This window comes from Blennius ocellaris (assembly GCF_963422515.1).
Source record: "Blennius ocellaris genome assembly, chromosome: 10".
NCBI classification, from domain to species: domain Eukaryota; kingdom Metazoa; phylum Chordata; class Actinopteri; order Blenniiformes; family Blenniidae; genus Blennius; species Blennius ocellaris.
This window is the reverse complement of record NC_137659.1, coordinates 20,127,180-20,153,492: the sequence shown is the minus strand read 5'-3', so window position 1 is coordinate 20,153,492 and position 26,313 is coordinate 20,127,180. Positions and strand designations below refer to the sequence as shown.

General features: G+C 41.9%; 2 protein-coding genes across 4 annotated transcripts; one reads left to right on the top strand and one right to left on the bottom strand.

Moving 5' to 3' along the window:
• The first annotated feature begins 849 nt into the window (after positions 1 to 849).
• LOC308135508 (olfactomedin-like protein 2B) lies at positions 850 to 7,847 on the top strand. Its single transcript, XM_080503536.1, has 9 exons — positions 850 to 1,414; positions 2,476 to 2,748; positions 2,853 to 2,960; positions 3,224 to 3,388; positions 3,505 to 3,736; positions 3,858 to 4,475; positions 5,335 to 5,511; positions 5,742 to 5,938; positions 6,675 to 7,847. The coding sequence occupies exons 1-9, from the start codon at positions 1,118 to 1,120 to the stop codon at positions 7,062 to 7,064; spliced, it is 2,457 nt and encodes an 818-aa protein (XP_080359662.1). The 5' UTR covers positions 850 to 1,117; the 3' UTR covers positions 7,065 to 7,847.
• A 5,077-nt stretch (positions 7,848 to 12,924) lies between these two features.
• On the bottom strand, positions 12,925 to 24,401 carry LOC308135804 (NAD-dependent protein deacylase sirtuin-5, mitochondrial-like). 3 transcript variants are annotated; one of them, XM_080503926.1, is made up of 10 exons: positions 24,324 to 24,401; positions 22,266 to 22,370; positions 22,040 to 22,173; positions 21,326 to 21,551; positions 21,015 to 21,102; positions 20,844 to 20,897; positions 19,947 to 20,070; positions 19,706 to 19,821; positions 18,807 to 18,902; positions 12,925 to 13,013 (listed from the first exon to the last, which is right to left on the bottom strand). In XM_080503926.1, exons 2-9 carry the CDS (start codon positions 22,363 to 22,365, stop codon positions 18,830 to 18,832), a joined length of 915 nt encoding a protein of 304 aa, XP_080360052.1. In that variant the 5' UTR covers positions 22,366 to 22,370; positions 24,324 to 24,401; the 3' UTR covers positions 12,925 to 13,013; positions 18,807 to 18,829. The 3 variants fall into 3 exon arrangements, with proteins under 3 accessions (XP_080360052.1, XP_080360051.1, XP_080360050.1); XM_080503925.1 differs by lacking the exon at positions 12,925 to 13,013 and adding an exon at positions 23,317 to 23,418 and having other exon boundaries at positions 17,655 to 18,902; positions 24,324 to 24,383; XM_080503924.1 differs by lacking the exon at positions 12,925 to 13,013 and having other exon boundaries at positions 17,655 to 18,902.
• Between the last annotated feature and the right edge of the window lie 1,912 nt (positions 24,402 to 26,313).

Sequence of the window (26,313 nt, the reverse complement as noted above, 5' to 3'; positions counted from 1 at the left end):
CATAACGTTCTTGAGAAAATTAGGGCAAAATGTTCTACCAATGTTGTTACTTAACATTTTAAGGAGGTTTTCACCAAACGTTTTCAGAATGCTTTTAGAGAATGTTATTCTAGATCATTCTGAAAATGTAAAGAAAACTTCTCGCTGAAAACATTTCGAGAACATTCTTGGAACAAATAATTTGTCGCTGGGTGCATTCCCTTTATAAGGTAAAGGATGGCACTGTATCCATGAACTGCAAGATGAATAAATTAATGAAAATTAAAAATTAAACGATCTTTTCCTGCTCAAGTAGTCTACATATTCAAGAGAGGTGTAAGATGCAGCCTTCGTTATTCGTTTATTACTTTTGGCTGCATACCACCACCCAAACTTTTCAGCAAAAACGTTTCTAGATTCAGTCCCCAAACACTTTTCCTCTCACTATTTATCACATGTCCTGTATATTAATATTCTACATATATATGCATATTTCATTCATGGGGGTTTGGCGGCTAGTTTTCTTAGAATCAGTTTTTGTCCTTTCTGCAGACGTCATAATCTTAACATTGAAATTGTCTGCAAAAGTAAGTTGTTCAGTTTTGTTTTCAAAATGTACCCTTATGATCTGAAATCTCATGTCCTCAGCTTCACCTTTTGAAATGGAGCGCAAGTTTAAATATTGAACCAATGAGAAGTCCCGTCTGTTCTTGGGCAATGATACCGTGGATGTGATTGGCTGGAAAACTTAGACGTCCAACCTTACTTTCATCTCTCTCTCTCTCTCTCTCTCTCTCTCTCTCTCTCTCTCTCTCTCTCTCTCTCTCTCTCGTCCTTATTTCTCTGCTGTGACACGTTGCAGGACAGCCAGCTTAAGTTCATCTAAAATGTGACACTTCAGAAAAATGCCTTTAAACTCCTTTTAACAACATCAGATTCCTCGAGCGCACAAGTTCTTTCCTTCTTTTTAGTCCAAAGACTCACTGACCTCAGTTGAACATCCTGGAAAAGCTTGATGCCCTCCTGGATACAGCTGCCAGGCTCCGCGACTTCAATTTGCTAAAAGCAGTCGGTACACACTGTGCTGTCCATTGTTCTGTGTGTGTGTTTGTGTGTGTGTTTGTGTGTGTGTGGAGACATGTGGCGCAAAGTGTCACTGCTGATCCTCTGCTGCGCTTTACGCGCACGCGGCGCGCTGGAGGCGAACGGGAGCGCGGACTCCTTGTTGGAGAAGATGCTGCTGGATGAAAAGGAGAAGCTGGATACTTTGTCCTCTGCCAAGGATGCGAGCAGCGCGGGTCAGGTCGACAACGGTCAGCGGGGCGAGGGGCAGCTGGCACCGGGCAGGGACGCGCCTGCTGCGGGGACGGCTCCGAAAACTACCGCCGCACCGTTGGAGGATGAGCAGGACAACCAGGAGAATATAATCAGTCAGGTCCGTGTGTAATATATGCGTTGATGCGAGTTTATATCAAAGTTGAAAATGATGCTTCCCCCCCCCCTCAAACTTGCTCTTTTATGTCAATTTTTTTGCAATACAAACGACACTTGTCACTATAAGCATGTGAAAACGTATAAGTATTATGGTGTATGCTTGCAGTACAAAGGGATTTAAAAGTATTGGGCTCTATGTGCAGATTTCATGGAGACCAAAGCATCGGTTGTCTGTTTCCCCAGGATTCCTCCCACCCTCTAAAAATATTCTCTCGGGGTTGACGTATGACTCTAAATGACCCTAGGTGTGAATGTGTGATGTGGCCCATCTCTCTGTGATGGATAAATGGATGGAAAGAATTCCTTGTGATCATAACTCCCTCTGCAGGACGCTGCATTTGATCCCATTTGCCAATAAGCTTGTGTCAGACCAAATCGCTAGGGTTACTAAAATCAACTCAGCAAAACTTTCCATCACCGCCATCAAGCTTGTAAATTGAAAGCACATGTAAGTTTAACATTTGTGTTGCATTTTAGCTGCAAACCTTAGATCTCTGTTTTCCAATATGAATTTTGGTGATTGTTATTGTCATAGTAACTCAGACAAGTAGGTCAATATTCCTACTTTTTTTTTTTTTCCTTTTAAGAAAGTCCAAACCCACAGATTGTCAATTTAAAATGATAATGTAAATAACATGGCAAATGAACCCCGGGATGTTTGTATCCTTTTGGTGGTTGGTTATGTAATAGCCTCAAAACTTTTCCAAACTGTAAGTGCTCCAATCCAAACCAAAAGAAAGCGCCTGTTTGTAAAAGCTTGCAGCTATCTCCCTCCCAGTCTGCCCACCACCGCTGCAGCTGCATATGGTCACACACACACACACTGCAGCCCCTTTCATCAGTATCAGTTGATGAGTTTCTGCTTGTTTCACTCTGTGCATCAACTCAGAATGTCAAATATCCCTTTAAAGGAGAGATAAGTGAAATATTCATCTAATGTTGCCATTCTCCTGAACTGTCTGGAACTTCAAAATATACTGATTTCAGTATACTCTTCTTCAGTTGCTGGGCGATTACGACAAAGTGAAGACAGTCTCATCGGGGTCCGACTGTGTGTGTCGCTGTGTTGTCAGACCAATCAAGCGGTCTGACTGCAGCCGTATCCATGACAGCGACCCAGCATCTCTGTCCCAGGAGTTTTACACTGTCGAAACGATTACCAAGGGAACAGACTGCAAGAAGTGTGTGTGCATGGCGCCGCCGACAGCTGTCAACCCCTGTGAGGGCGAGTACAGATTTAAGAAACTCCAGGAGGCGAGCAGGGATGACATCAAGGTAGTGCCACTGTTTTCTTGCTGGAGACAAATACACTCTTCGTTTGTTTGTTTTTTGTTTTGGTTCACCTTTTTCACTTTGTACCATTGCTTTTCTTTATTTAGCTGGCAACCATCATTGACTTGTTAGAGGGCTCTATGTATGGATTGGACTTGTTGAAGCTCCAGTCTGTCACTACGAAGCTGCTCACCAGAATGGACAACATGGAGAAGGTCAGCACACAGTTTATTTACAGTCCAGAGTCTGAAACCACAGTGAGAACATAAATCATCATTACGATGACGCAACTACCAAAGCAATACAATCAATTTTATTATTTTTAATAGTGATGTTTCTTGTTCATAAACATAATCGTATCAAGCGAGAAAGAAACGTCTTCATCCGTTTCTGTCCAATCTTCCTGCTTTAACCCCGACACGTATTGAGATTTTATTATCGGCTGAGATGCTTTGTGTGTTCATTCTGAACGCAACAGGCTTTCACTCGAAATCTTACGGAAAGAGCAAGAGAGAAAGAGCGTGCGAAGGACAAAGCAAAGGACAAGGACAAAGACAAGAAGGCCCAGCAGAAAAAGAAGAAAACTAATGATCTGGAGTGTGGTGGAGGTAAAAAGGGAGCAGGTGTCTTTACCATCAAGCAGGTACTTTCTCAAAACCAAGTCACACTCGTCAGGCATATCTGCTTTCTGCACTGTGTTGTCTCGACTAAAATCCTTTAGTTTTTCTTCATGAACAAAACGTTGCTTTTGCGTTGCAGAAGCCAAATGAAGGTCAGCTGAAGAAAACCCAGCAGCCAGATGGTGTGGAGCAACAACCTCCGCCAAATAAGAATACGACTGCGGCTCAAAAGCCAATTAAAGAAAAGACAGAGCCAAGACAGCCGATCAAAGATAAAAACAACATGGTCATCAGGGGGGTGACCTTTTACAAAGCAGAGGAAGAAAGATTCACGGAAGATGAGGAAGATAAGAAAGCCAGAGGAAAGGACAGTAAGTGTTGGGCTTTCTTATGAATAGAAGAGAATAGGAGAGGTTTTTTGCCGCCGTGATGCCACTGTGTGAGGAACAGCTCAATATAATTAGCATATATGTCTCTTTCTTTGTCTGACAGCCACTGTAACTACGAAGGCTTCTGTGGACTTGCTGATCTCAGACCAGGTGCCCCCGACCCAGCCTCTCAGACCTGTTACTGGAGAACCAAACGACAAGAAAGTATCCAGAACCACCTTTAAACCAACGTCTCCCACAGCAGCCAGCCCACAAACCACTGCGCCAACAAAACCTCCACCCTCCACCAGCAAACCAACTGAATCACCCCCGACAACAACTCCAATGCCAACTACAACCAAACGCACGACGACGTCCCAACCAACTACTCCTCCACCCACCACCACTCCTCCACCCACCACCACAACTACTGCCCCACCCACCACCACAACGACTGCTCCACCCACCACCACAACGACTGCCCCACCCACCACCACAACTACTGCCCCACCCACCACCACAACGACTGCTCCACCCACCACCACAACGACTGCTCCACCCACCACCACAACGACTGCTCCACCCACCACACCAGCCATCAAACAGACCACTTCATTATCAGACACCAACGTTGGCCCCTCCACTGTAGCCTCCCCCACAGCAGCACCTCAGCCAAAGCCCAGAAGTCGAATCAGCTGGACGGAGAACCCGGCTGATCAACCAAAGACCACCAAAAAACCAGGTGAAGCCAAAACCTTATGACCTCTCGCAAAGAAAGTGATGGAGGGCTTAAGATCTTGGTTTTCGAAGACAAATGTAGGGAATGTTTGAGCTATGAAGAATCAAAAGAGCAAAGCTTGAGTTGTTGTGAATGCCCCCCCCCCCCCACACATGTTCAGTGTGAAGCAACATCAGCCTCAACCCTCAACAATTCAGTCACGCAGTGTTTTGCAGCAAACTCTTAGACAGGGGGAAGAGAAGTGCCAATGATTTGTTTCCTCCACTCAGTCTCTGGAGAGCCTTGGGGTCTGCGGCTTCACAGCCTGCAGACTGGACCGACCTGCAGCTGGTCAGCACGTTCCTCGGTCGATGCAAATTCCAGTGAAATGTCCATAAACCAGCTCCTCTGTTTGCAGCATGTAGTTTCACTTTGAATCTTCTTGCACACGAAACGACAGCAATTAAATTTGCTTCCAGCCATTGAGCCTGTCGGTTCCGAGGGCACACGATTTCTGCTGCCTTACAAGAATCCGTTTAAAAATTAATCTTACACAGTGTGGATTTGCAATATATCTTCCGCATCAGTGTCGGCACAATTTATGAAATGTATTTGATAGTAAATTCACTTTCAAAGCCACACGCCCAGTGTTTGGTGGAATTGGAGTTCTTTGATTCGTGTTAAACCGAACTCCAATCGAATCACCTCAAAGTTTATAAGCGTTCTAACGCATGGTTGTCAAATAGGCTCAGTCAGAGTGTTTGCAGATGTTTGCAGGTGACAGTGCCATCTTTGTGGATTATCAGTGTATGTGGTCTAACAGTCCAGTTACGACACCTTGTTTTGGGGGGGGTTTTGATTCACCTACTTTGCACTATTGTAGGATTGTGCAAAGACACCGTTGCCAGCATCTCAGAACCGGTCCAGCAGAACTCTTACGGCCTCAGTGACGGTGCCTGGATGAGAGACGCCCGCGGCCATGGAAATGTCATCTACCTGACCAACGGTCACTACGGCAACATTTTACAGGAGTTCCGGGACCTTGACGCCTTCAAATCAGGTATACGAGAATCTTAAAGGAGGCAATAATAAGATAATGGACATCTCTCACTTAAAATAAGATACGACTGTATGTTGATTTTTCAACGCAGGATAGTTGCAGATAGGCTTGATGTAAAGAAAATATGTGATATGTGGTCTTTACTATTTGTGGAACACACAGTTTCTGCTGGCATGGTTGGACATTTCCTGAAGACACGCGCGTGTGTTTTCTGTGTTCTTCCCGCTCAGGTCAGCCGAGTAATTCGTACAAGCTGCCCTACAGTTTCACTGGAACTGGTCACGTCGTGTTTAATGGGGCGTTCTACTACAACCGTGCCTTCAGCAGGGACGTCATCAGATACGACCTGAGACACAGATTTGTGGCTGCCTGGACCACTCTGCATGATGCTTTACTGGAGGAGGAGGCTCACAGGACACAGAGTGAAGTAAGACTCAGGGTTCGCTTCACTTTTTTGTTTCGTTTAGCTATGCGAGACACGCTGTATGGTGGGATATTTACCCATGGGAGCCTTTAAAGTGTCATTAAAGGTCAGTGGGGTGCACAGAAACACAACAAATCACGACGGTTCAAAAAGTGCAAATAGCAATGATTGGGGGGGGAAAAACTGCTGGAGGTGTTGAAAAAACAAAGCTTCAAAAGGAGAACCCGGCATGCTGAAAATACATTGTTTTTCCTACTTGGCTTCTGGGAATGAGGTTGAAGGCACAAAAACGGAAAATCTTGCAGTGTGAAAATCCATCAAGACCAATTCATTAAATATGCAAAAGAAAAACAGAAGAAGAAAAAAGTTCCAAGGAAGAAAACTGGCGGTCAATCCAGTGAACTAACAAAGGTTTGAGTAATTTCTATTTAATTTAAAATGGCCAGATTTATTTGAAGCTCATTGTTGTCTTTTCAAAGTCTCACCGTAAAGGTTTAGCATTAAACACTCATGGTGGTCCGAAAGAAATAAAGGTAAAATAAAGCAATAGGTTACTTAAACGCACAGCACATGTGAATAGATTTTCCCAATACATGTGATCTAAAATGTTGAGTTTGAATTGATCACTTTTGACTTTTACTACTTATAGTTTTTTTTTCTTTTTTCTAATGCTGCTTCTTTGTGGTTAAGTTACATTTGAATACAAGTAAAGTGTCATATCGTTCTGCTTAACTTCCAGGTGGAGTTTGCTGTTGATGAGTCGGGTCTGTGGCTGCTCTACCCGGCTCTGGACAGTGAGGGTTTCCACCAGGAGGTCGTCCTGCTCGTCCACCTCGACCACCGGGAACTCCGGACGATACGCAGCTTTCGCACGGGCCTCCGGCGCAGTCGCTACGGCAACAGCTTCCTGGTTTGCGGCGTGCTCTACGGCGTGGACAGCATGGAGCGCCTCTACGCCAACGTGACGTACGCCTTTGACACGCACACGTTCACACACACCGTGCCGAGTCTGGCTTTCACAAACACACACGGACACACTTCCCAGCTGAGCTACTGCCCGCTGGACAAGAAGCTTTACGCCTGGGATAATGGACATCAGATGACATACGATGTCGTATTTGCCTATTAGTACAATAAGGACGCAAAGATGGAAAAAACAACAGACGTGAAGCAATACGTGACGAGAAATTGTATGTTTGTTTGCTTTTGACTGTGGATCAGTTGAATTCTGTGTGTTCAGTGTGCTGCTGCTAGAAAACAACAGGTATTAACCAGCAGGGAAGAACATTTAAAAAAAAAAAAAAAAAAGGTTCTTTCTTAACCCCAGGGGCAATATGATATGAAGGAATGTATTTATACGTGCACACGATTTACATTTTACTTAGTCAATTGATTTTTTTTCTGATTTAATCATAACCGTGTAGCATGTTCAGACTGTGGTGGAGAAATCACAGAGCTCACGCTCGTCCGTGCACATTAATCTTGCCAATATGGATTCAGAATCATAAAAGAATGGTCCATGTTATTATTTTTCAGGTCATTAACGTTTGAGTGAAGTTTATATTGCTGAAATTAACTGTGGCGGGCAGGTAACACAAGTCATGAGAATCATGTGACTGGACAAGTATCTTATTTCTGTTCGAGGTTCGTGCAAAATCTAACATTATCAAGTTTACAGTCTTTTTATGTGGCCGGAGTCCATGTTGAATGTCTTTAAAGCTGTATGTTTAACTTGATGCCCTCTCATATGTTTTAAGAGTGTTAAATTGATTTGCTTAAAATTCGGTACACGCTTCCTACTACTTTCCTTATTTTTCTATAGAGAAACTATGACAATGTTTATTTTTACTGCATCATTTAAAATTTTCCTATTTGATTGGTTGATGTTGGAATTAAATGTCTTAAAAAAGGACTGCTTCGCCAAATGTTTTTTTTTGCCTTAATTCTTCTGTGTGTGGCTGTCCAGCCTGCTGCAGACATTAGTTGTGGGGTCTGATGTAGTTTTCCTGGAAGCAGTTGAGCCTCTGGAGGGATCCCAGTGGGGATAATCAGCACCAGGCCAGATTCCGGCGAAGCTCCGGCTGGGAATACTCAGGACACAGACCAGACCCTCTACGTGCTAAAGAGCCTCACACACATTCACACCGGGTGATGGGTCGATGTTTGATAAGACGAAGTGCTGCTGCTTGTCATTCCGATCTGCTCGGCTCATTTCTTTCCACATAAAAATTTATCCACTTCAACTCAAAATGGAGTGAAAATAAAATGAGTTATAACAGCATGTGTCCAAAGCTGGAGAGCACACAGGAGGTTCATTCAATTTCTCAAGAGACCTTAAACAAACACTTAACTTTAATTCCCTGAAAAACAATGAAAGTAAAAACCCTTGGGGGTTTTTGTTGGGTTTTTTTTATACAAGCAACAGTGTTAGAAGTAATGCTGGAGCATAAATGAGATCTTAACCAGAAAAGCATATATTACAACCGGAAAGTTCCACTGAAGCTCATTGGATCCTCCAGAGATGACATTAAAAGTTATATAACCATCGTGTGTGTGTGTGTGTGTGTGTGTGTGTGTGTGTGTGTGTGTGTGTGTGTGTGTGTGTGTGTGTGTGTGTGTGTGTGTGTGTGTGTGTGTGTGTGTGTGTGTGTGTGTGTGTGTGTGTGTGTGTGTGTGTGTGTGTGTGTGTGTGTGGTCAGTGACCACCTAGTAGGGTGCACAAGACAGACGCCCATTCACATCCACTGCATACGCCAAAAGGATGCAGAGTGAATATGTTGTGTGTGTTTTCAGTCTCAGTCTCTGGACTATTTGCTCTGAACGTCCAAAACCAGGAGGAACTAACACAAACACGTGTACAGAATTGTAAAGCTCACCCATCAACTAACCATAACTGTGTATAACCTTAACCAAAATAAAACCACACTTTGACACTTTAAAGCATGTCTGACATTGTAGGGTCCGGTACTTTGTCCCCACAGAGTGGGTCAGACAATGACAAAACACACACAAGTTGTGCCTTCATACTTCCTGGGGACTTTGCATTGGCTTACATTCCTGAATCCACTTCCTGCAGACTTACTCTAAACTCAGTCATAACAACCACCTGCCTCGTCTTAACCCTGATATTAACCTTAACCGAACCCAAACACCGTCCAACCTTAATACATGTCCTCAACTAAAAATGCTGGGCTTTTTTGACACGTTGAGGCTTGATTTTTCCTTATTCGTCCTGTTTTCAATCAGACAGTTTGCTCTTGGTTGTTCCGAGGAAAGTCTTAAATTTGCGTTCCCAAATTCACAAAGTGATTTACAGATGAATACCAGCCAAAACCAAATTGAATCTCATTTACAAAGTTTAAAAGACTCGAATGATCTCTGGAGTCCCGGATATAATTGTGTCAGTGTTTCACATGATTGTGTTTACTGCGGCCTCTGTGGAAGGATATAATCAGATTTTTATCATATAAACATAGTGTGTGTTTGTTTATTAGATAGTTTTGTGATGGTTTTGCTGGGCTGTCACTGCTGTTCTGGCGAGACGTCCCTTTAAAAAGAGATGTTCTCACTTTGTTCAGTAATGGCTGAAGATAAATGGCTGAAGATAAATGCAAATTGTTTGCGCACGTTAACAGATCCAGGTCACCACAACAACACTTTCATGCGTACACGTTGGCGCACAGTCAGCAGAAAACACGCGCAGGATGCCATCACTTCCAAGTTCCCTCAGCAAGACGTCTGGTTTTGAGCGCACACCCACAACGTTAGAATGTCTGGCTCAAAGATAGCGGCGGTATCTAAATACACATTCCCGACTGGCAGTGAACTGAGACGCCGAACAAAAGAAAGGGAAGAAAATGGGAGACAAATCACAGAGATCAAGTTCTTTGTTGCGTAAGGACACTCCACTCAGAGGACATTTATTTTTAACTGCAGAGAAGCAAGGGAGCGAAGACAAGACTGGGTGATCCACGGGGCTTGTTTGAGAGAGATTACAGAAAAGACGACTGAACCAAAGGTCAAAGGTCATGGAAACGAGACACGAAAGAATGATGACATTTTTTCTGTATGAAAAATAACCAGAGAGTGCTCGTGTTATTGTTTTTTGTTTGTTTGTTTTTTTACCTGCGTGAAGACAGCGACACCTCACAGCAAGAATATTTTGAGTTTGAACTTTTTTTTTCGAAGCTGTTTCTAGTCTAGTGTGTTTCAAGCGTAAAGAAACAGGCCAGCAGGTGTGAATGAATGTCTAAGTGTGTGTTGGCTATTTTCTCTCCAGCATGAAGTAGTACAGATGATGGATTGAAGCCTGACAGCCAGATGACTCACGGAAAAGTCTCTCCTCCCACTTAAATGTGTTCATGGAGTTTAGTGAAAGGAAAAGTGAGAGTGGTGAAACTCAAACTTGCTTTATTGAGTTGTCCCACAAGTTAGTTAAAACTAGCGACTCATTGCACTTGGTAGACACTACGATCACGAGAGGAGTTATTTTATTAGTTACAGCGAACAAGCTTTAGACGATGCTCTCGCTGAAAGACAACAGTCGACAGCAGCTCTGCAACTTTTCATGCAAAACAAAAGTGACGACTTATGCATTCACATTGCTTACGATAATAACAGTTAAAAAAAAACAACACTCTTTCCAAAACCAAAGGCATTACATTGACTTTATTCACTGTGTGGCTGAAAAAAAAAATACACCCTTGATCGCTGAGTCTGCACGGTCACATGTGAAATGTCCTAATGTTCCATTTGCTGGTAAACGCGTGACTTCAATTCCTGTGTCTATTTATTTATATAATGTTGATTTGAGCAATAAAATCTCAAACTAGAACAGCGGGGTCAATAAAAAGGGGGGAAAAAGCATCAACAGCATATACTTTGGGATTATTTTATATCACTTGCAGAGTAACACACACATTTGCTGTTCCTGGATTTGGATACATATTGACAACATCTGTTTGTTGTGTTTGTTTTTGACTTTTTTTGTAGGGAGGGGTGGGGGTCCAATGAATATTGAATGAAAGAAGCCAAACTCTCCTGAAAGCTTGGAGCCTGATTCCTAAGTGCTGGGCCATGTTTGTTTTCCAGCATTTAAGCTGCACTGGTGTTGCAAAACTTTACCAGAAGTCCCTGTGGGTCGCTGCCAGGGGACATTAGTGAGCTGTGATAAAATGTTCCTACATAAGCACTTTGTCCAGGAGCAAGACGTGATCCTGCCGAGTTCACTGTACAGTATACTGAAGTTCTTTTGTTTTGTTTTGGGTTTTTTTTTTGTCTCCTGAGAGCTTCTATTTAAAAATTATGACAACTGTTTCTGATTTTCCATTTTTAAAATTACTGCACCGAGAAATACGGCTTTGCCACTTAAGTGCTTGCTTTCTAAATGGCACTTCACTCATAACAAGACATCGCACGTATTAGTTCAATGCACAATGACATCAGGAGAAACAGTAGGTATCGACTTTAGGTGGCGTCCCAGATTAAATTTGCACATGTGAAGGGAAACGACACACTTTCTGCATTCTAGAATGGAGAGAAAACGATTGGCAGCATGAGATCTGAGAGGGAGGCTTGTTGGGGTGTTCCTTGATTAAAAACAAAAAAAAAAAGGGATGGGAAAGTACACTACAGTCTTTGAGGTACATTTTCTTCTCAACAGGTGGGACACAGTCAACAAACCTCCGCAGCTGGAACGAGTGTGATGTCACATGGGTGTGTGTCGGTGTTTGTATTCTTGGAGCTTCATGGCACAAAAATATGATTTAAGAGCTGAAGCATGATGGGGGGGGGGGGGGCACTGATGATAACATTCCAAAAGTCAGACACAATGCCAACGTGCACGTTTGGAGGGAGGAAAATGAATCCAAAGCTTCCATTGCATAACTGCACAGTCTGACTTGTCGTTCATCATTTTGAGCATCTGTTGATGTTCTTCACAGGCACGTCTGGGAGAATTTTTGAAATATGCTTCTGGTGCAGTTGCTAGAAAGCAGGATGATAAAAAAAAGAAGCTTTTTAAATAAATAAAAAAAGCTAAATGTAAAAGGATCCAGAATCGACTCAGACCATGACTGTGAATTTGATTTTCATGGTGTATCACCATGACGTGACAAATATATGAAGTAGTTTATGAGATTAGATAGGTCTGTTTCTGGTTTGTAAGACTTCCTTTTCTTCATGTGGACACATTTGCTTAGTTTAAGAGGTTTAGCAGTTTTGAATATCTCAGCCGGTTCAGTTTCCAGCCAGACGACCAGCACCGCCGGAGAGGAATCACTGGAGATGTGAGTGATGAGAACAGAGCGAAGAAAGAGCAAAAAAAAAAAAAAAAGAGCAGGAAAGCGCTGGAAAATAATTGAGGGGAGAGGAAACAGAGAAGCAAAGATGTAAAATGAAGGAGAGGAGAAGGAGAAGGAGACAAGGGAAAGAGCTAATGTGTCCCCCAGACATTAGATTTGAACATCTGGTTTGTAACTCTGAACGTCTCAGACAGACAGAGACACAGAAACACAGCCGACGTACTGAAAGAAATAATCTACAGTTGTAAATTCAAATACGGCATACACCAAAAGCAAAACAAAAAAGGCAGCTTCATTCACATAGAGCTACGCAAAAGAAGGATTAAATTATACAACAGTTGGAGGTCTGAGGATTTTGAATCACACTTCAAAAGCACAGAGAGGAAAATAGAATTGTGCCATTTGTGCCTCCAGCCAGAAGTCAGTAAAAGCCAGAGACAGAAATAGCTCATTGTGGAGAGTCAGAGAGGAGTTCTTGCATGAATCTGCAAATATTGCACTTTTGACGGACTCCAATGTTTCACTGCCAAAACACCGAATAGCTCAGTGAGCCAGAAAAAAAAAAAAAATCACCTTTACTGTAAGTCCAGTCAAAGCAGCAGATCCCCTCTGAGAGCCTTTTAAGTTGGCATCCTGCTCGGTTTTCCCATGATCCCGCAGACACAGAAACCACAGAGTCACAGGGTCGGGGGTTTCATCGTGACTCACATCCTCCATTGTGTCACTCCTTTTGATTTTCTCCTGCTGCCGATCCTGCAACTCTTCTTTGGATCAAACTGCGGGGAAGGCAGGCTAATTAAAATCACTTGGAATCTGAAACTAAAAGACCTGAAAAGACAGTTGTCATTTTTTTTTATGTGAGGATGTTTCTGCTATTCTGACATCATTTTCTCCAGAGATAGTTGAGGTTTCTTCAGTGCTGCTGCTTCATTACTGCACCTCTCAGATCCACAATAGCCCAAAAGGTGGGTCTCAACATGGAGGAATTAACAACTTGACTACAAGATGGCACCTCATTTATTTCACTGATTGCTGTTAAATGGCACAAGCTGGAGGTTTTTTCCAAGTTTCTTCCATAATGTGCTCAGATGTTCCACATTCCTCACAGACTTGGGCACAGAAAGCCTTAATTAGAGAGCGAAGAGCTCCTGCACACATGAGTCAGGTTGAATGAAATACAAAGGCAATCATATGGGCAATGCAAGTGCAAATAAAGTAGCATTATCATGACTAATATACATGTCTGAATAATGATGCATATAACACAAGGAACGTAAGTGTAAGACCAACACTTTTGGTTGTAATAAAGGCCCGGTATCAAATTTCTATTATTTACTGAATTTCCCAGAAGCTCTTTAATTGTTTTCTTTTAATCTTGATTTTAATCTTGACCAACTGTTAGCATTAGCATCAGCTCATATCGAAACAGTCACTTACTTAATACCTTCTTTTTTAAGAGGTAACCTTAGTTGACTACTAAGGTAAACTGAAAAGGTTTGAATTATATTTTCTAAATGTTATAACACTAAATGGAGCATCTGCTGTTTGTCTGCTGTTGCTTTTTTTCCATTGCTTTTTTCCTTCACAGTATGTAAACAAGTTATTTACATAAATTTAACCTTCTGATCAGCACAAAGCCTTAAATTAGATTAGATCTCCCTTCCTTCATTCCTCCTTTTCATTGTTTCTGTTTTTAGAGTTGTGACATAATGATTGAAAACAGACTTTATTATTGAGTTAACTGAGTATCCCGTCGGTGAGGCCTTCCTACATTCAGTCATATAGATCCTGTAGGTTTACCTTTGGAGCTGCATTTATCTAGAGCTCCAATTTAAAACTGCTGCTTAAAATGCAAGTTGTTCTTCATTTTGAATGTGGATGTGATTGTGTGTGCTTGCCTGTATTGCTGTTTGCCCTGTGATAGATGGAAGGATTTAGTATTTTTTTTCTAGTGTATAATGTTATTCATAATTTAGTGCCCTTTACACATGTAATCTACTTTGCTACTTCTCAGTTCTATTCATTTAATTATATATTTAGATCTTAAGGTTTGAAAAATTGAAATGAAAATTGATTAAAAACTCCACCAAAATAAACTGTTGGAGCAGTCTTGACAAAAGAAACAAGAAGCTTTGCTAAGCAGGACTGACTAGGTCACTCCTCACTGCATTTATCAAAAAAAAAAAAAAAAAGCTTCTTTAGTGTGCCCATTAAAGGAAAATTTCAGGCATTGTGACAAAACTTGTGACAGCAGAAAAGAAATCACTGAAAATCTTCTGTTTCCAGCAACATCTGGCGCCTGCATCACCACAGCCACTTTTATTACCGCCATAACTCAAAGTCAGCTTTATGAGCAGACACACCGCTGCAGACGTTCTGGAGCATTAAGGCCACTGCATGCTCCCCTTTTGAACGCATAAGATCAAGAAGAAAACTCCGCCGTGACGTCAGCTAGCTGCGGAAAGAAAGGACTTTTTCTGCAAGGACTGTTCATACTCTGATAAGAAGATGCCATGATTTTGTGATGCGTTCAGGTGCATCACGTAAGCCTGCACTCACACATTTTAACGAGCTGCAGCGCTCATGCGGTAGCGATGTTACAAGCTAAATATGATTAAAATATGACTGATAGTTATTAGCAAGCTGGAATACATACAACAGAAAGCAATACCCCCACCCCACCCCCTAAAAAAAATACAGTGCAGCTCCTACACAGTTCAGGACGGTTGGCACAGCCGAAACAAATTCCTTCGGCCAGAAGGAGCTGGCCGAAGGAAATGATGTCATTTTGTTCGGCAAGACCCCAATCTGGTCTTATCTGACATGCTAATCTATAAAGCTAACTAGCCGAGTAGGACCTGGCTAATGAGCTAGTGATCTGTAACCCGAGCGCTCCCTTGGGGCCCATACCCCAAACATCAGTTCAATTGAACAAACTTTGTTAGCATGCTAACTAGCATGCTAGGCTCGTACCTGTTATCCACCTGAAAATCACACAGGTGACTCCCCAGGTGTCACTGACCTGGAATCTGCTCTCGCAAACAAGCCCCGCATTATCAGTAAAAAGCATTATAAAGCCTGGTGCTTGGCAATACTAACGTGTGTGTGTGTTCCTGTTGTGTCCGTGCAATGTGTGTGTGACTGAGTATAGAGCACTTAATATACACTCCTGCTCCTCTGCTCCCCCTTCTGCGCCTCCTCCTCCTCCTCCTCCTCCTCCTCCCCTCCTGCTCTCTTCTGACATATCTGCTATGTAATGACCCTAACCCTTCGTCATGTTTTTTGAAATCATGATGTAAGCAGTGTTTACTTATGAAACATTCTGCACAAAATAGTGAAATGTAAAAAAAAAAAAATATATATATATATATATATATCCCAAAGCTGTTTTCCAGAGGACAGTCTATACTGGAAGAAATCAATAGAGTCAATTGAATTTCAAGATGGCGGCTATGATATGACTCAAAAAAACTTAGTTCTTCATCCTCTGGAACTTTCTGGGTCTCCTCTACCGTTGACTTTGCCTTCTTCTTCTCTCCATTTCCATTGTTTTTGAAGAACCTCTTTTCTTGTTTTTCTCTGGATTTCCTCCTCTAAGACCTCTTGGCCTCCTCTAGCTAGCCTAATCTTTTTTTGGGGTGAAAATCTTATTTTGAAAGGCAAATTGTGACCTTTCTGTTGGATTTAGGTCCAGGGTATCGGTGTGTGATTTGTAGGTCTTGATTAGACAAACTATTAAGTTTTGGTTTCATCTCTCTACGATATTCCTACGGGCCGCGGTCACCATTTCAATGTTTTTAGGTGGCCATTGTAGTGTTTCTAGGTGGCGCTACAGAGCACATTTTGGCAGTCTGGGGGTTAATTTTTACATTTCCTTAATTCTTTCACCAGTCTTTCGCCAGCATACCAAATTTGGTGAGTTTTTGAGCATGTTTAGTGGGTCAAATTTGGGCTAATAGCCAAATTATCAGGAGTGAAAGAAAAACCAAGAAGAAAAAATGGTTACCGGTACATGAACCATCCAAGCAGATAGCAGGATGATACTTTCAAGGTCATTTGAATAAGTGTGGGAAGAACAAACACAGCTTTATACGCAGTAGCAGTGTTTGGATTGCAGGGACTCGCTGGCTCCACAGAAAGCAGTTTTAGTAGTTTGCCTGATTTACTTTGCTCATTTCTCAAAAGCTGTGAAACCTGAAAACAATCACTTGATTTAAAAAATTTAATTAAAAAAAATTGTGTGAGACTCTCTGGTCCAGGTTTATGATTGGGTGTGATAACTGCAAGTATCACTCGCCTCTTCACAACGTCACTTGAGCGTTTAACATTTACATTCAACGGCATTCTGTGGGTGTTTTAGCCGTCTCTTGCAAAATAATCACTCTTTCCATCTGTACATCCACCCTCTGTACTCGCTCATTGGTCACCAGTCCATCACAGAGCAAAGACATTCTCTCACACTTCTCCCAATTCATTCATTATGCAAATGCTTGGAAGAAACAGACATTTATCTGCACACAGAGAGAGAGAACATGCAAACGCCACAGAGAGACTCAAATCAAACAGATCATTCCACATCTGTTTTGCCTCCATCAGAGGTCTCCATCATTGTAAAAATACTCTTCTTTCCCAAACAAATTGGTCTCTTGTTAGTTGCCTTTTTAATCTCAAATACCTCAGAGGGTAATAGTTCCAAAAACCTGGAAGCTGAGACACTGCAAACAACCTTGCAAAATGAAGGTTTACTTGTGTCATATTTGTAGCTTTCATGTTACATTTATGTTTTTGAAATGCAAAAAAACATATTATAACCCTGGGTAGCGTAGTGGTTAACACATTCACCACAAAGCGATAACATCCAAGGGTTGAATCCCGACCCTGGAGAGTTTACATGTTCTCCTTGTGCACTCCAGTCCCCTCCCACAAAACAAACACACAGTCCAGAAAGATTTTAAGATTTTATAGATTTTAAGGTTAAACTCATCATTGCCTTTGTGTGTGACTGTCTGCCCTGGGAATGGATGGATAGAACACAGGAAGTTGAAGTGTTTTTAGTCTGTAGACGTAACTGGTGAATCATGGTCACATGTTGGCATGGCAGCGAGCAACACTCTTAAGAAATCAATGACGGCAAATACACGTGATATTTTATTTGTTTTAACCCAATTGAGTAAACTAACACAACGGTGTTACTTCTATAACAACCCAATCATCTCAGGGTTGTTGATGTCTGCGATTATTTTCACTCCTAAATACAAAAAGGCAGATTAAAGAGCATGCAGTATCGTTTGCTCAGTTTTTGGAACCATTTGTGTGAAATGCTGCCATCTACTGTTCATTTCAAGCACTTACACTAAAGCGTCCATTGTGGGTCAAAAAGAAATGCAGCACAAAATATATATTTTTTTAATGTTTTAATAATCAAGGTTGTATAAATGCACAGAAATGTTACATAAGAGATTGTGTGTAATGCTTATAGACAAATAAGCCATTCATTATTTGCTTTTTTTAGAAGAATGCTTTCACTTATTCAGACAGCTTCTATCAAAGATAGTTTTTCTTTCTTTCTGAAAACATAGATTGTAACATACAAAAATTATCAAAGAGAAACCCATGACTTGTAACAACACAGATGCAAATAAACATAGTAAATTATTATGATCCAAGGCTTTACAGACTACTGCCCCCGTCCTTGGTCGACAGTGAACTACATTTACTTGACTAAATCGCTGTAACATTGCTTGATTTGCACTTGAGGTTTGAATACAAGTGTTTGGTCATGGTTCTGTAAACAGTTTGGAAAGGCACAAAGTTGTGTTACAGTCTGCACACAAGATGATTTGGTTAAATAAGAGAAAATGGGAAGTTTTCCATTGGCACCACGTGTCGTACGATCGCCTCGAAAGACAGGCTAAACAACAGCGTCTCATATGAGGGGATGTTCTCCGATAGCGGTGGAGAAATCTGCACACGCTACAGACAAAACGCACTCCCTTTTCTTTCACCGGGCCGCATGGCTCCGGGTTAATTCAGACACAAAAACAATACACAAAATATCTACTCTGGTTCGATTCCAGTTTGCATTATTCAAGTATCAAAGCTCCAGCTCCAAAAAGGTCAAAAAGCTAAATTAGGCTGCGTTCATGAGAAACTGGGAAGTGGGAAATTACAGTCTACCTACGATTCCCATTGGGAAAGTGGGACTCAAATGTGATGTCACTTCACGCTTTGTGCTTCTAAAAAAATATTTCTTGATGATGCACTTTGCAATAATACAACATTTTTACAGTCCAGAGTGTACAATAGAGTAAAATCTATAACCAGCTACAGAAACAGTAGAGCAGCATTGTTAAATGTGTACATTTGTTTCATGTGCATTTATCTGCATATTTCCATTCAACTTAACTTGTTTGGCTGCTTTCCCAGGTCCCAGCTGCATGAACGCACAATTATTTACAACAATCCAACGACCGGAATCACCAGCTAAAGCGATTGGAAGAACATTTGGAAACCCTGTTATGAAATCCCATAATTTTCAATTGCATTCGACTGCAGAGGAGGCTACAGACCGTTAAAGTCCGCTTGATGGCTCTTAGAAAACCTCAGACTCGTGCTGTGCCAGAGCCTGAGGCAGCGTGGTTCCACACGGACCCTGGAAATGGTACCTGTTCCACGTCACACACAGAAACACAGGGAGACCAGAGTCAAAACACGTGGGACAGATGCAGGCCAGACAACAATTAAAAGGACTGACTGATGATCAAGTTAAGTTTATGAAAGTGGAAATCCCCGTTTCTGTTAATGTACGACGTTTTCATTACGAACTTTTCCTGTTCTAACTGCACACTAAGATTTGTTTAGTGTTGACATCAGCTTTTACAAAAAGGCTCCTCTGAAGCTCCGCTTGACAAACCTGAGGGCCACCTGTTCAAACAGATACAGCTCCAGACGTCTTAAGGAAATAGAGCCAAGTTTGATCACAGGCCATTCATCCTTTCGACCCGAGTGTCGCTTTGTGAGCAAGAACCACAAGTCCATGCCAGAATCGTGGCTATCATTTCATGTACATGTCTGCACATTTATTACATGCTTGCCTTTGATAGGCTCCACATCTAAATGCATATAGTATTAAATTATATATAGAGAAATACTGCAATTGATATCCGTCTTAAATTCTTTTAGTTCCCGACTGCGAAAACTGAAGAGACTTTGACACACGCAGGACAGGCCTCTCACAGTATTTTTGTGTTTACTTTTAAGTGTATAAATATTCTGCAAGACTGTGTGACTGGACTGAAAAGTGGAGGTCGGCGTCGCCGTCACACTGAACGCAGAGAAGCAAAAATGTTCCCAGGAGTTTTTTTTGGAGAAGAATTCAATGTTCCGGTCAGTTTTAACTTGGAAAACATTTCTTTTCTGTTCATGAAAGCAGAGAACTGTGAAACGACACGAGTTGTCACTGACTCACGTGAAATATTCGGATTTTGGCGTGACGTTGGTGTTGAACTCTGCCACCGGAACGCCTCTGGATGCGACCCGGGGGCCAAACATGGCCGCTGGGTAAACAATAGAAGACGTGCCAACCTGCAGGTAAAAACACAGGGAGAAATGTCCCCAAAAGGCTCATTTAAATCTCTCTGGGTTTTTTTTTTGTATTATATAATAGCAAACAGGACACACGTGTTGTGTAGACATGGAGGATGACTCACCACCAGGCAGAGATCACAGACTTCCATTTCTTTTTCCACCTTGGTCAGGATGTGCGAGTCCAGCGTCTCTCCGAAAAACACCACGTTGGGCCTCAACAGGCCGTGGCAGTCTCTTTCATCACACCTTCATACAGCAGGATCAGACAGTCCCCATATTAATTACACCACACATGCATTTAACTCAAAACAGTGAGTCACCACACAAACGACGAGAAGCGAGGGAAAGATGAAGTGCATGCTAAATTAAGACTCCAGTACTTCAATTCTGTTGTGTAACTTTTTAACCATTTTGCGACTGGACTATATTTTGTGTCAGATCATGTGGAATGAATGAGCCATTCTGATTTTTTTGTATTTTTTTTTGGATCCAAGACAGATTCTTAAATAACAAGTGTTTTTCTGAGGGTACTGAGAAACTCCTGGATGCGACTGTGATGACTAAAATAATAAAAGTTCAAACTAAAACTCCTCGTCTCTCAAAGTGCTTGAATCAAACCAACTGGACTTGTTCAAGTGTATTAAAAGACATTTTATTATTCGTATGATAAGTTAGGATGGTAAACCACCTCTGCCAGGATAGGAGTTAAAAGTCTTATTTAATCATATCTATTAGTGAAGGAATTTTATTTTGCAGCACTGCCCACTAGTGGAAGAACGTATTTCAGCATCATGATTGTGGAGTTCAACACTACAATGCTTTCAACACACTGAAGGTCAGTGTAATGTTTTCTTCTCAATTTGCCGCTTCATTAATGTGTTCGTTTTTTTTTTTTTTGCAGAGTATAGAAATTGTGCGAATATCATTTCCCTGCCATTTTGTCACAATATGCATGAGAACCAACAAACTCGACAGATCATTGTGTTTTTTCCGTCAATCTGCAGGCAAAGCAATCCCACCTCGGCAGTTTATCCACAGGGATCTCTGCATCAGGGACGTCTGGACCAGGTGCACTGCACATGAGCAGAAAAACAAAACAAAACAAAAAACACGGGTTGAAAAGGAGTTCACGATCCGAGAGACATAATCAACACAGTCTGAACGCTTAATCGCACGTGCTGCTTCTTTACCCTTTGTCCTTTAAAGCGGCACATATGGGGCTCCGCTTGTTAACGGTCACTTCCCCGCAGCTCATACAGCGCGTCTCCATCAGGCTGCCTGTCATAACACACAGAACACAGCTGCTTTTCATTTAGGCTTATAGCAGTCAAAAAAAAAGAAGAAAAAAAGTCCTGATCACTTTTAACTTGATCAATATATGAACCCAAGACCTTAGATTAGATGACGATTCTAACAAAGTAATAAACGTTTCAACACCCGTTCTGCAACAATTGGCACCAAAACGAGTTCAGAAAAGAATTAAAAGCAAGATATATCCCACCATGGATTTTGAGGATGTGTCTGGACCCGGCCTGTCGGTGCAGGTCGTCTATGCACTGGGTGATGACGACGACGGAGCGCCCCTGCTTCTTGAGCCGGGCCTCACACTCCGCTATGGCCAGGTGAGCAGCGCTCGGCTTCTTGTTGAGCACCAGCTCCCGCCTGTAATGGTAGAACTCCCAGACTCGGGACGGGGTGCGGGAGAAAGCCTCTGGAGTGGCCAGGTCCTGTGGACGCAGATGAGGCACAACTTGTTGAGGGTTAATCAACCAAGATCAACCAAGGAACAATGTTTACATGTCTATAATGAGGATAGTGATCGTATACTTAGAAGTGTAGGTGCGCATATATTTATGTGATTAACATGATTTTTTTTTTTTTTAGAGAGATGAATAATGGCCATGCAATGTTTTCTTTGTGATCTCTAAATTAAACGTTTTTCAACCTTTACAGTTTGTCTGTAACTCAGGAGTTTATTTACTCGTAGTATAAACTGGCAGGCTATGCACCTCTCAGGCTTCCTGGTCTGCTCACTGTCTCATGAGCTATACACTCTCCAAGTCACTAAGTAACACCGTAGTTATTCATTAAAACCGGATGGGTAGAGGACTTTACCTTACATAAGTTTATTTTTCAAATCTAGACAAAACCTGGACAGACACATCAACGGGTCATTGCTTGCACACGTCATTAGTTTTGTTTTAATCGCCATTACCTGAGACATCCACTTCCTCCACTTCTCATTCGCTCCCCTAAAAGTTGGCACGCCGCTCTCGGCGCTGACGCCGGCCCCCGTGATGATGGCGATGTGCTTGGCTTTGGAAAAGGCCTTGCGGAATTCAGCCATGTCTGGCAAAACGACACCAACACAAACGAAAAAAAACGTGACTCTGGGTGCCGTGGAATGTTTGTGCAGTTTTCATTCTGTACTGTGAAAATACCCGAGTTCGGCCTCGCTGCATCAACCAAGGGTCCTTTGGACACATGAGTGGAGCACATGCGAAGGCCGAGGGCAATGATGGCTCTTTGTTGGAGAAGCATTGTCACTAGAAGATCAGAAGAACAGAGAAAAGAACTGGTAAGGACTGAGAATTCAACATATAGTTTACAATTTTTATTTTTTTTTTAAATGTCACTAACAAGAACTTGCAGGATGTTCCATTTTTAGGTTGGGGGTATTTACAGCTACAGAAGAAACAGTGACAGTGTAAAAACCAAAATGAATGAAGAAAACTATGCCAGTATTATAGTTACAACAAAACAGGCTATTAGCGGTGGAACTCTGCAGCCTGCAATGGCAACAAAACTATAATGACCTGGTTTCTGGCTCAGTTAAAGCAAGAAATGTGCGTGCAGTCAGGTTTGAAAGGCACCAAGAAAAAATGTCTCGACCGTATCTTAACTTCTTTACAAATGACATTTGAAAAAAAAAGTGGGGTGTACAAACACACCTTAACCAATAGAGGTGTTGAAACAGGTCAAACTGGATCCTCAGGCCTAATGCTAATAACAGGCCAGTCAATCTGCAGTTCATATTGTGTGTAAGATCAACGCAAACCCAATGTGTAAAGGTTGAGGTGAAATATTGTTGAAGCACGAAACCTTTTCTCCTGCAAACCAACGATGACAAATATTTGAAACCCGTCCTTTAATCAATGTCTGAGTCAGTTTGAGTGGTAAGAATAGTTTAGGTCCTTTTTAAAATGAGCACTCAATTTGGCTGGACTGTATAAACCAATGTTAAGTTTGCCATTAAACTATTAAAATATATAATAATAGAGAAGGACTGTTGATGAATCGGTTTTGCACAATTCTACTGCTGAATTATCTGAAGTGTGGCAAGATCCAGAGCATCCTGAAAGTAGAGTTCTCTCTTGTAAACACATGGAGTTGCAACGGCACACAAGAGGTTTTCTTCATATCGAGACATGTCAGACAATGACATTTACATCAGTTTTTGATTTTGCACAGAGTGATTTACTCAATACAAACCTTGAGGGCTGCACAGTAGAAAAGTGGTTTGTGCTCTCGCCTCACAGCAAGAAGGCCTTAGTACAAATTCCTGTGTAAAATCCTGGAGTTTGCATGTTCTCCCTGCGGGTTTAATCGGAGTACTTTAGTTTCCCCCCACGTTCCAAAAACATGCACATGAGGTTAATTGGTGATCCAGAACAATGTGAGGGTGTCTGGTTGTCTGTCTGTGTTTGTCCTGCGGTGGGCAGGGGACATATCCAGGGCGTACCCGGCCTCTAAACCAGAGACTCTACACAGCCTAAAGTGATATAGATGATGGATGGTTGAAATGATTACTAATGTTTTTGCCCAGCCACATAGTGATCAATATTAAATGAGATAATTACTTCTAAAAGAGAAAAGCTTTGATTGTACAATTAAAAGTGTCACAATATTCATATATCAATAATCTATAGTAAGAAACCGAATCAAATCATAGTAAAGAAAATTAATAAACAGACATGTTGCATGGCTATTTTTGACCAATACACAGAATATGTTTCCTGGAAGTAGATTTTGGATTGAAAACGAATACGTTTTTGTTTTTTTTAAATAAATAATGTTCTATAAAAGCATTCGATTGCAAACTCTCTGTGAAGCCATTTACAATCCAATAAATACAGTTAAACTCAAAGGTGACTGAGTTAAGCTCACCTGCAGTTCGTCACAGGTGAGAATAAACCACAAAGTTAATCCCGGAGCGACGTGACAATCTGCACTCTCGTTAAAATCACACGTAGATGGATCTTGCAGCCGTCTCAGATTGTAATAAACATGATTCCAAACAGAAAAGACACTTTAAAAAGTTTTGTTTTCGTTGTTTTTTTTATCTTGAGCTGAACTCTAAAGAAACGACCTAAACCTGCTCGCTGCCGCACGAGCAGGGTCGACACCCAAAACGTGGGTTTTAAAGTGACAACAAAAGTAAATACAGAGAACACACGCGTGTACGAGATAGTTTTATTCACTGACTTTGTCACACTTACCTCGCTGAGTGGTGTTTGTCGACGTTTGGAGCAGAAAATCACGAAGAGAAACTTGTTTACATGCAGTTCTGACACTGCCGTAAGTGGATCAAGCTGTCGTGAAGAACAGTGTGTGTGACGTAAAATAAATACACATTCATCTGGCGCGCCTCCTGGTGGCAGACTGTGGTAACTGCTATTCATTCAGCAGGATTCATTCAACCCTCAAGTAGTGGAGGTTTTGAGCATTTCATGCACGCCAATAGACACATTTAACATCCTGAAAAGCACAGTTTTATCCACCATATCAGAAGCGTTAAAATCCTTTAAAAACCAACTGAAATCGACCCCGAAATCTCTATTTGGTTTCCAATGTGTCTATGCATCCATTCCACTTGCGTTTTCTCTTAAATATTTCAAGAAAATCTAACAAAAGCGGGCTCCTTTTCAGATCCCACTTCTCTTTTGTTGTCAAAGAGTGTGTAATTGTATCATGTGCGTCGTTGTGCATTATTATTATAATTACTATAATGTATTGGTTATTCTATGGCTAACAGTATAGCTCTAGTTGTGTTAGGTATATATGCTGTTCCCCTCACGAGCCATCTGTTCTGCTGTCTGCATACATGTGTTATATCAATAATAAACCATAATTTAATAACTGTAATGTGATTCAAGTCATAGAATTGTGTTTTACAAACACGTGATGCTTTCATATATCAAGAAAAAGGAAAGAAGCCTGTTCTGTTTTAAATTTGTCAATAGATCACATGTTATGCCGTATTTATTTTTTCCTTCACACTATTTCCATGCCAAAATCCACCAACGCCACTCTCTCTCTCTTTCTCGCTCGCTCTCTCTCTCTCTCGCTCTCTCTCTCTCGCTCTCTCTCCCTCTCCCTCTCCCTCTCCCCTGGAGTGTGTATGTGCTCCCTCCTCCCCCATCATCAATATCTACCTCCCAGCGTGTCGGTGGTCTCGGTTCCGCGCGTCTGCCTCAGTCGGCCAGCAGTCATCACTGGACACTGGCTTTAATTGATGGCGACCACTTCGGCCACCAGCACAGACCGCCGACCGATCAGGAGACTGCGCTCCAAGAGCGATACCCCCTACCTAGTGGAAGCCCGGCTCTCCTTCAACCTGCGCACAGGTAGGAGCACATCTCATCCATCCCGTACCCCCCACACCCAAAACATGCACGTCAGAATTCGGTTCCAGATGTGGGCGCACTGGAAGAAATGCGCGCGCGCGCACTTTACGCAAATGATTAATTGCCACGAATTACACACCTATCTCGTTTTCGAGGGATCGGATTGTTTCTTCTTTTTCCAATCTATGTCTCCCCTCTTAAATGAACTCGTGGATGGGAGTACATAATATGAAACGGGAAAATGTGACAGAAATGTTACGCAACTTTGTGGAGTGGAGCGGTATACTATAGCGCGTTTTGGCGCAAAAAGACATTGGCGCTGTTTTGTTTTTTGTTTTTTTGGGGGGGGGGAATCAAACAATATTTTTGACGCTTTAAATGACATCCATGTGTGAATTTTTATTTCTTCAGCGTTTGGTAATTGCTACCACTTTAATTCAACGCAGTTACATAATATACAGAAGCTTCAACGTGACCTGGAGTAGCCCAACAAGCTGTGACTGTGGTGCACACAATCTGATCCGACCCTTTCTTCCACGTCTTTTTTTTTCTTAGACTTTAATCCCCTCATTTTAAATTGCGACATGTCCCGCGGTGAATGGTCCTCTGTCTCCATCAGCCTCTACAAAGTGTGTGTTGCATCCTCAGTTACCATGGTGACTTGGCATTTTATGCTGACTGAGTCAACAGCATCTCTGGCACCACAGTGTAATTAAGATATCCCCGACATATCTCATGACAATCATTCAAACACGCTGAAGGATCGCTGATATTTGCATCGCAATCAAAACGCGCTTTTCTCTCATTGCTCTAATTCACAGCGCGGATTTGTGTGTCTGTGTTCAACGATTAGAGAGACATC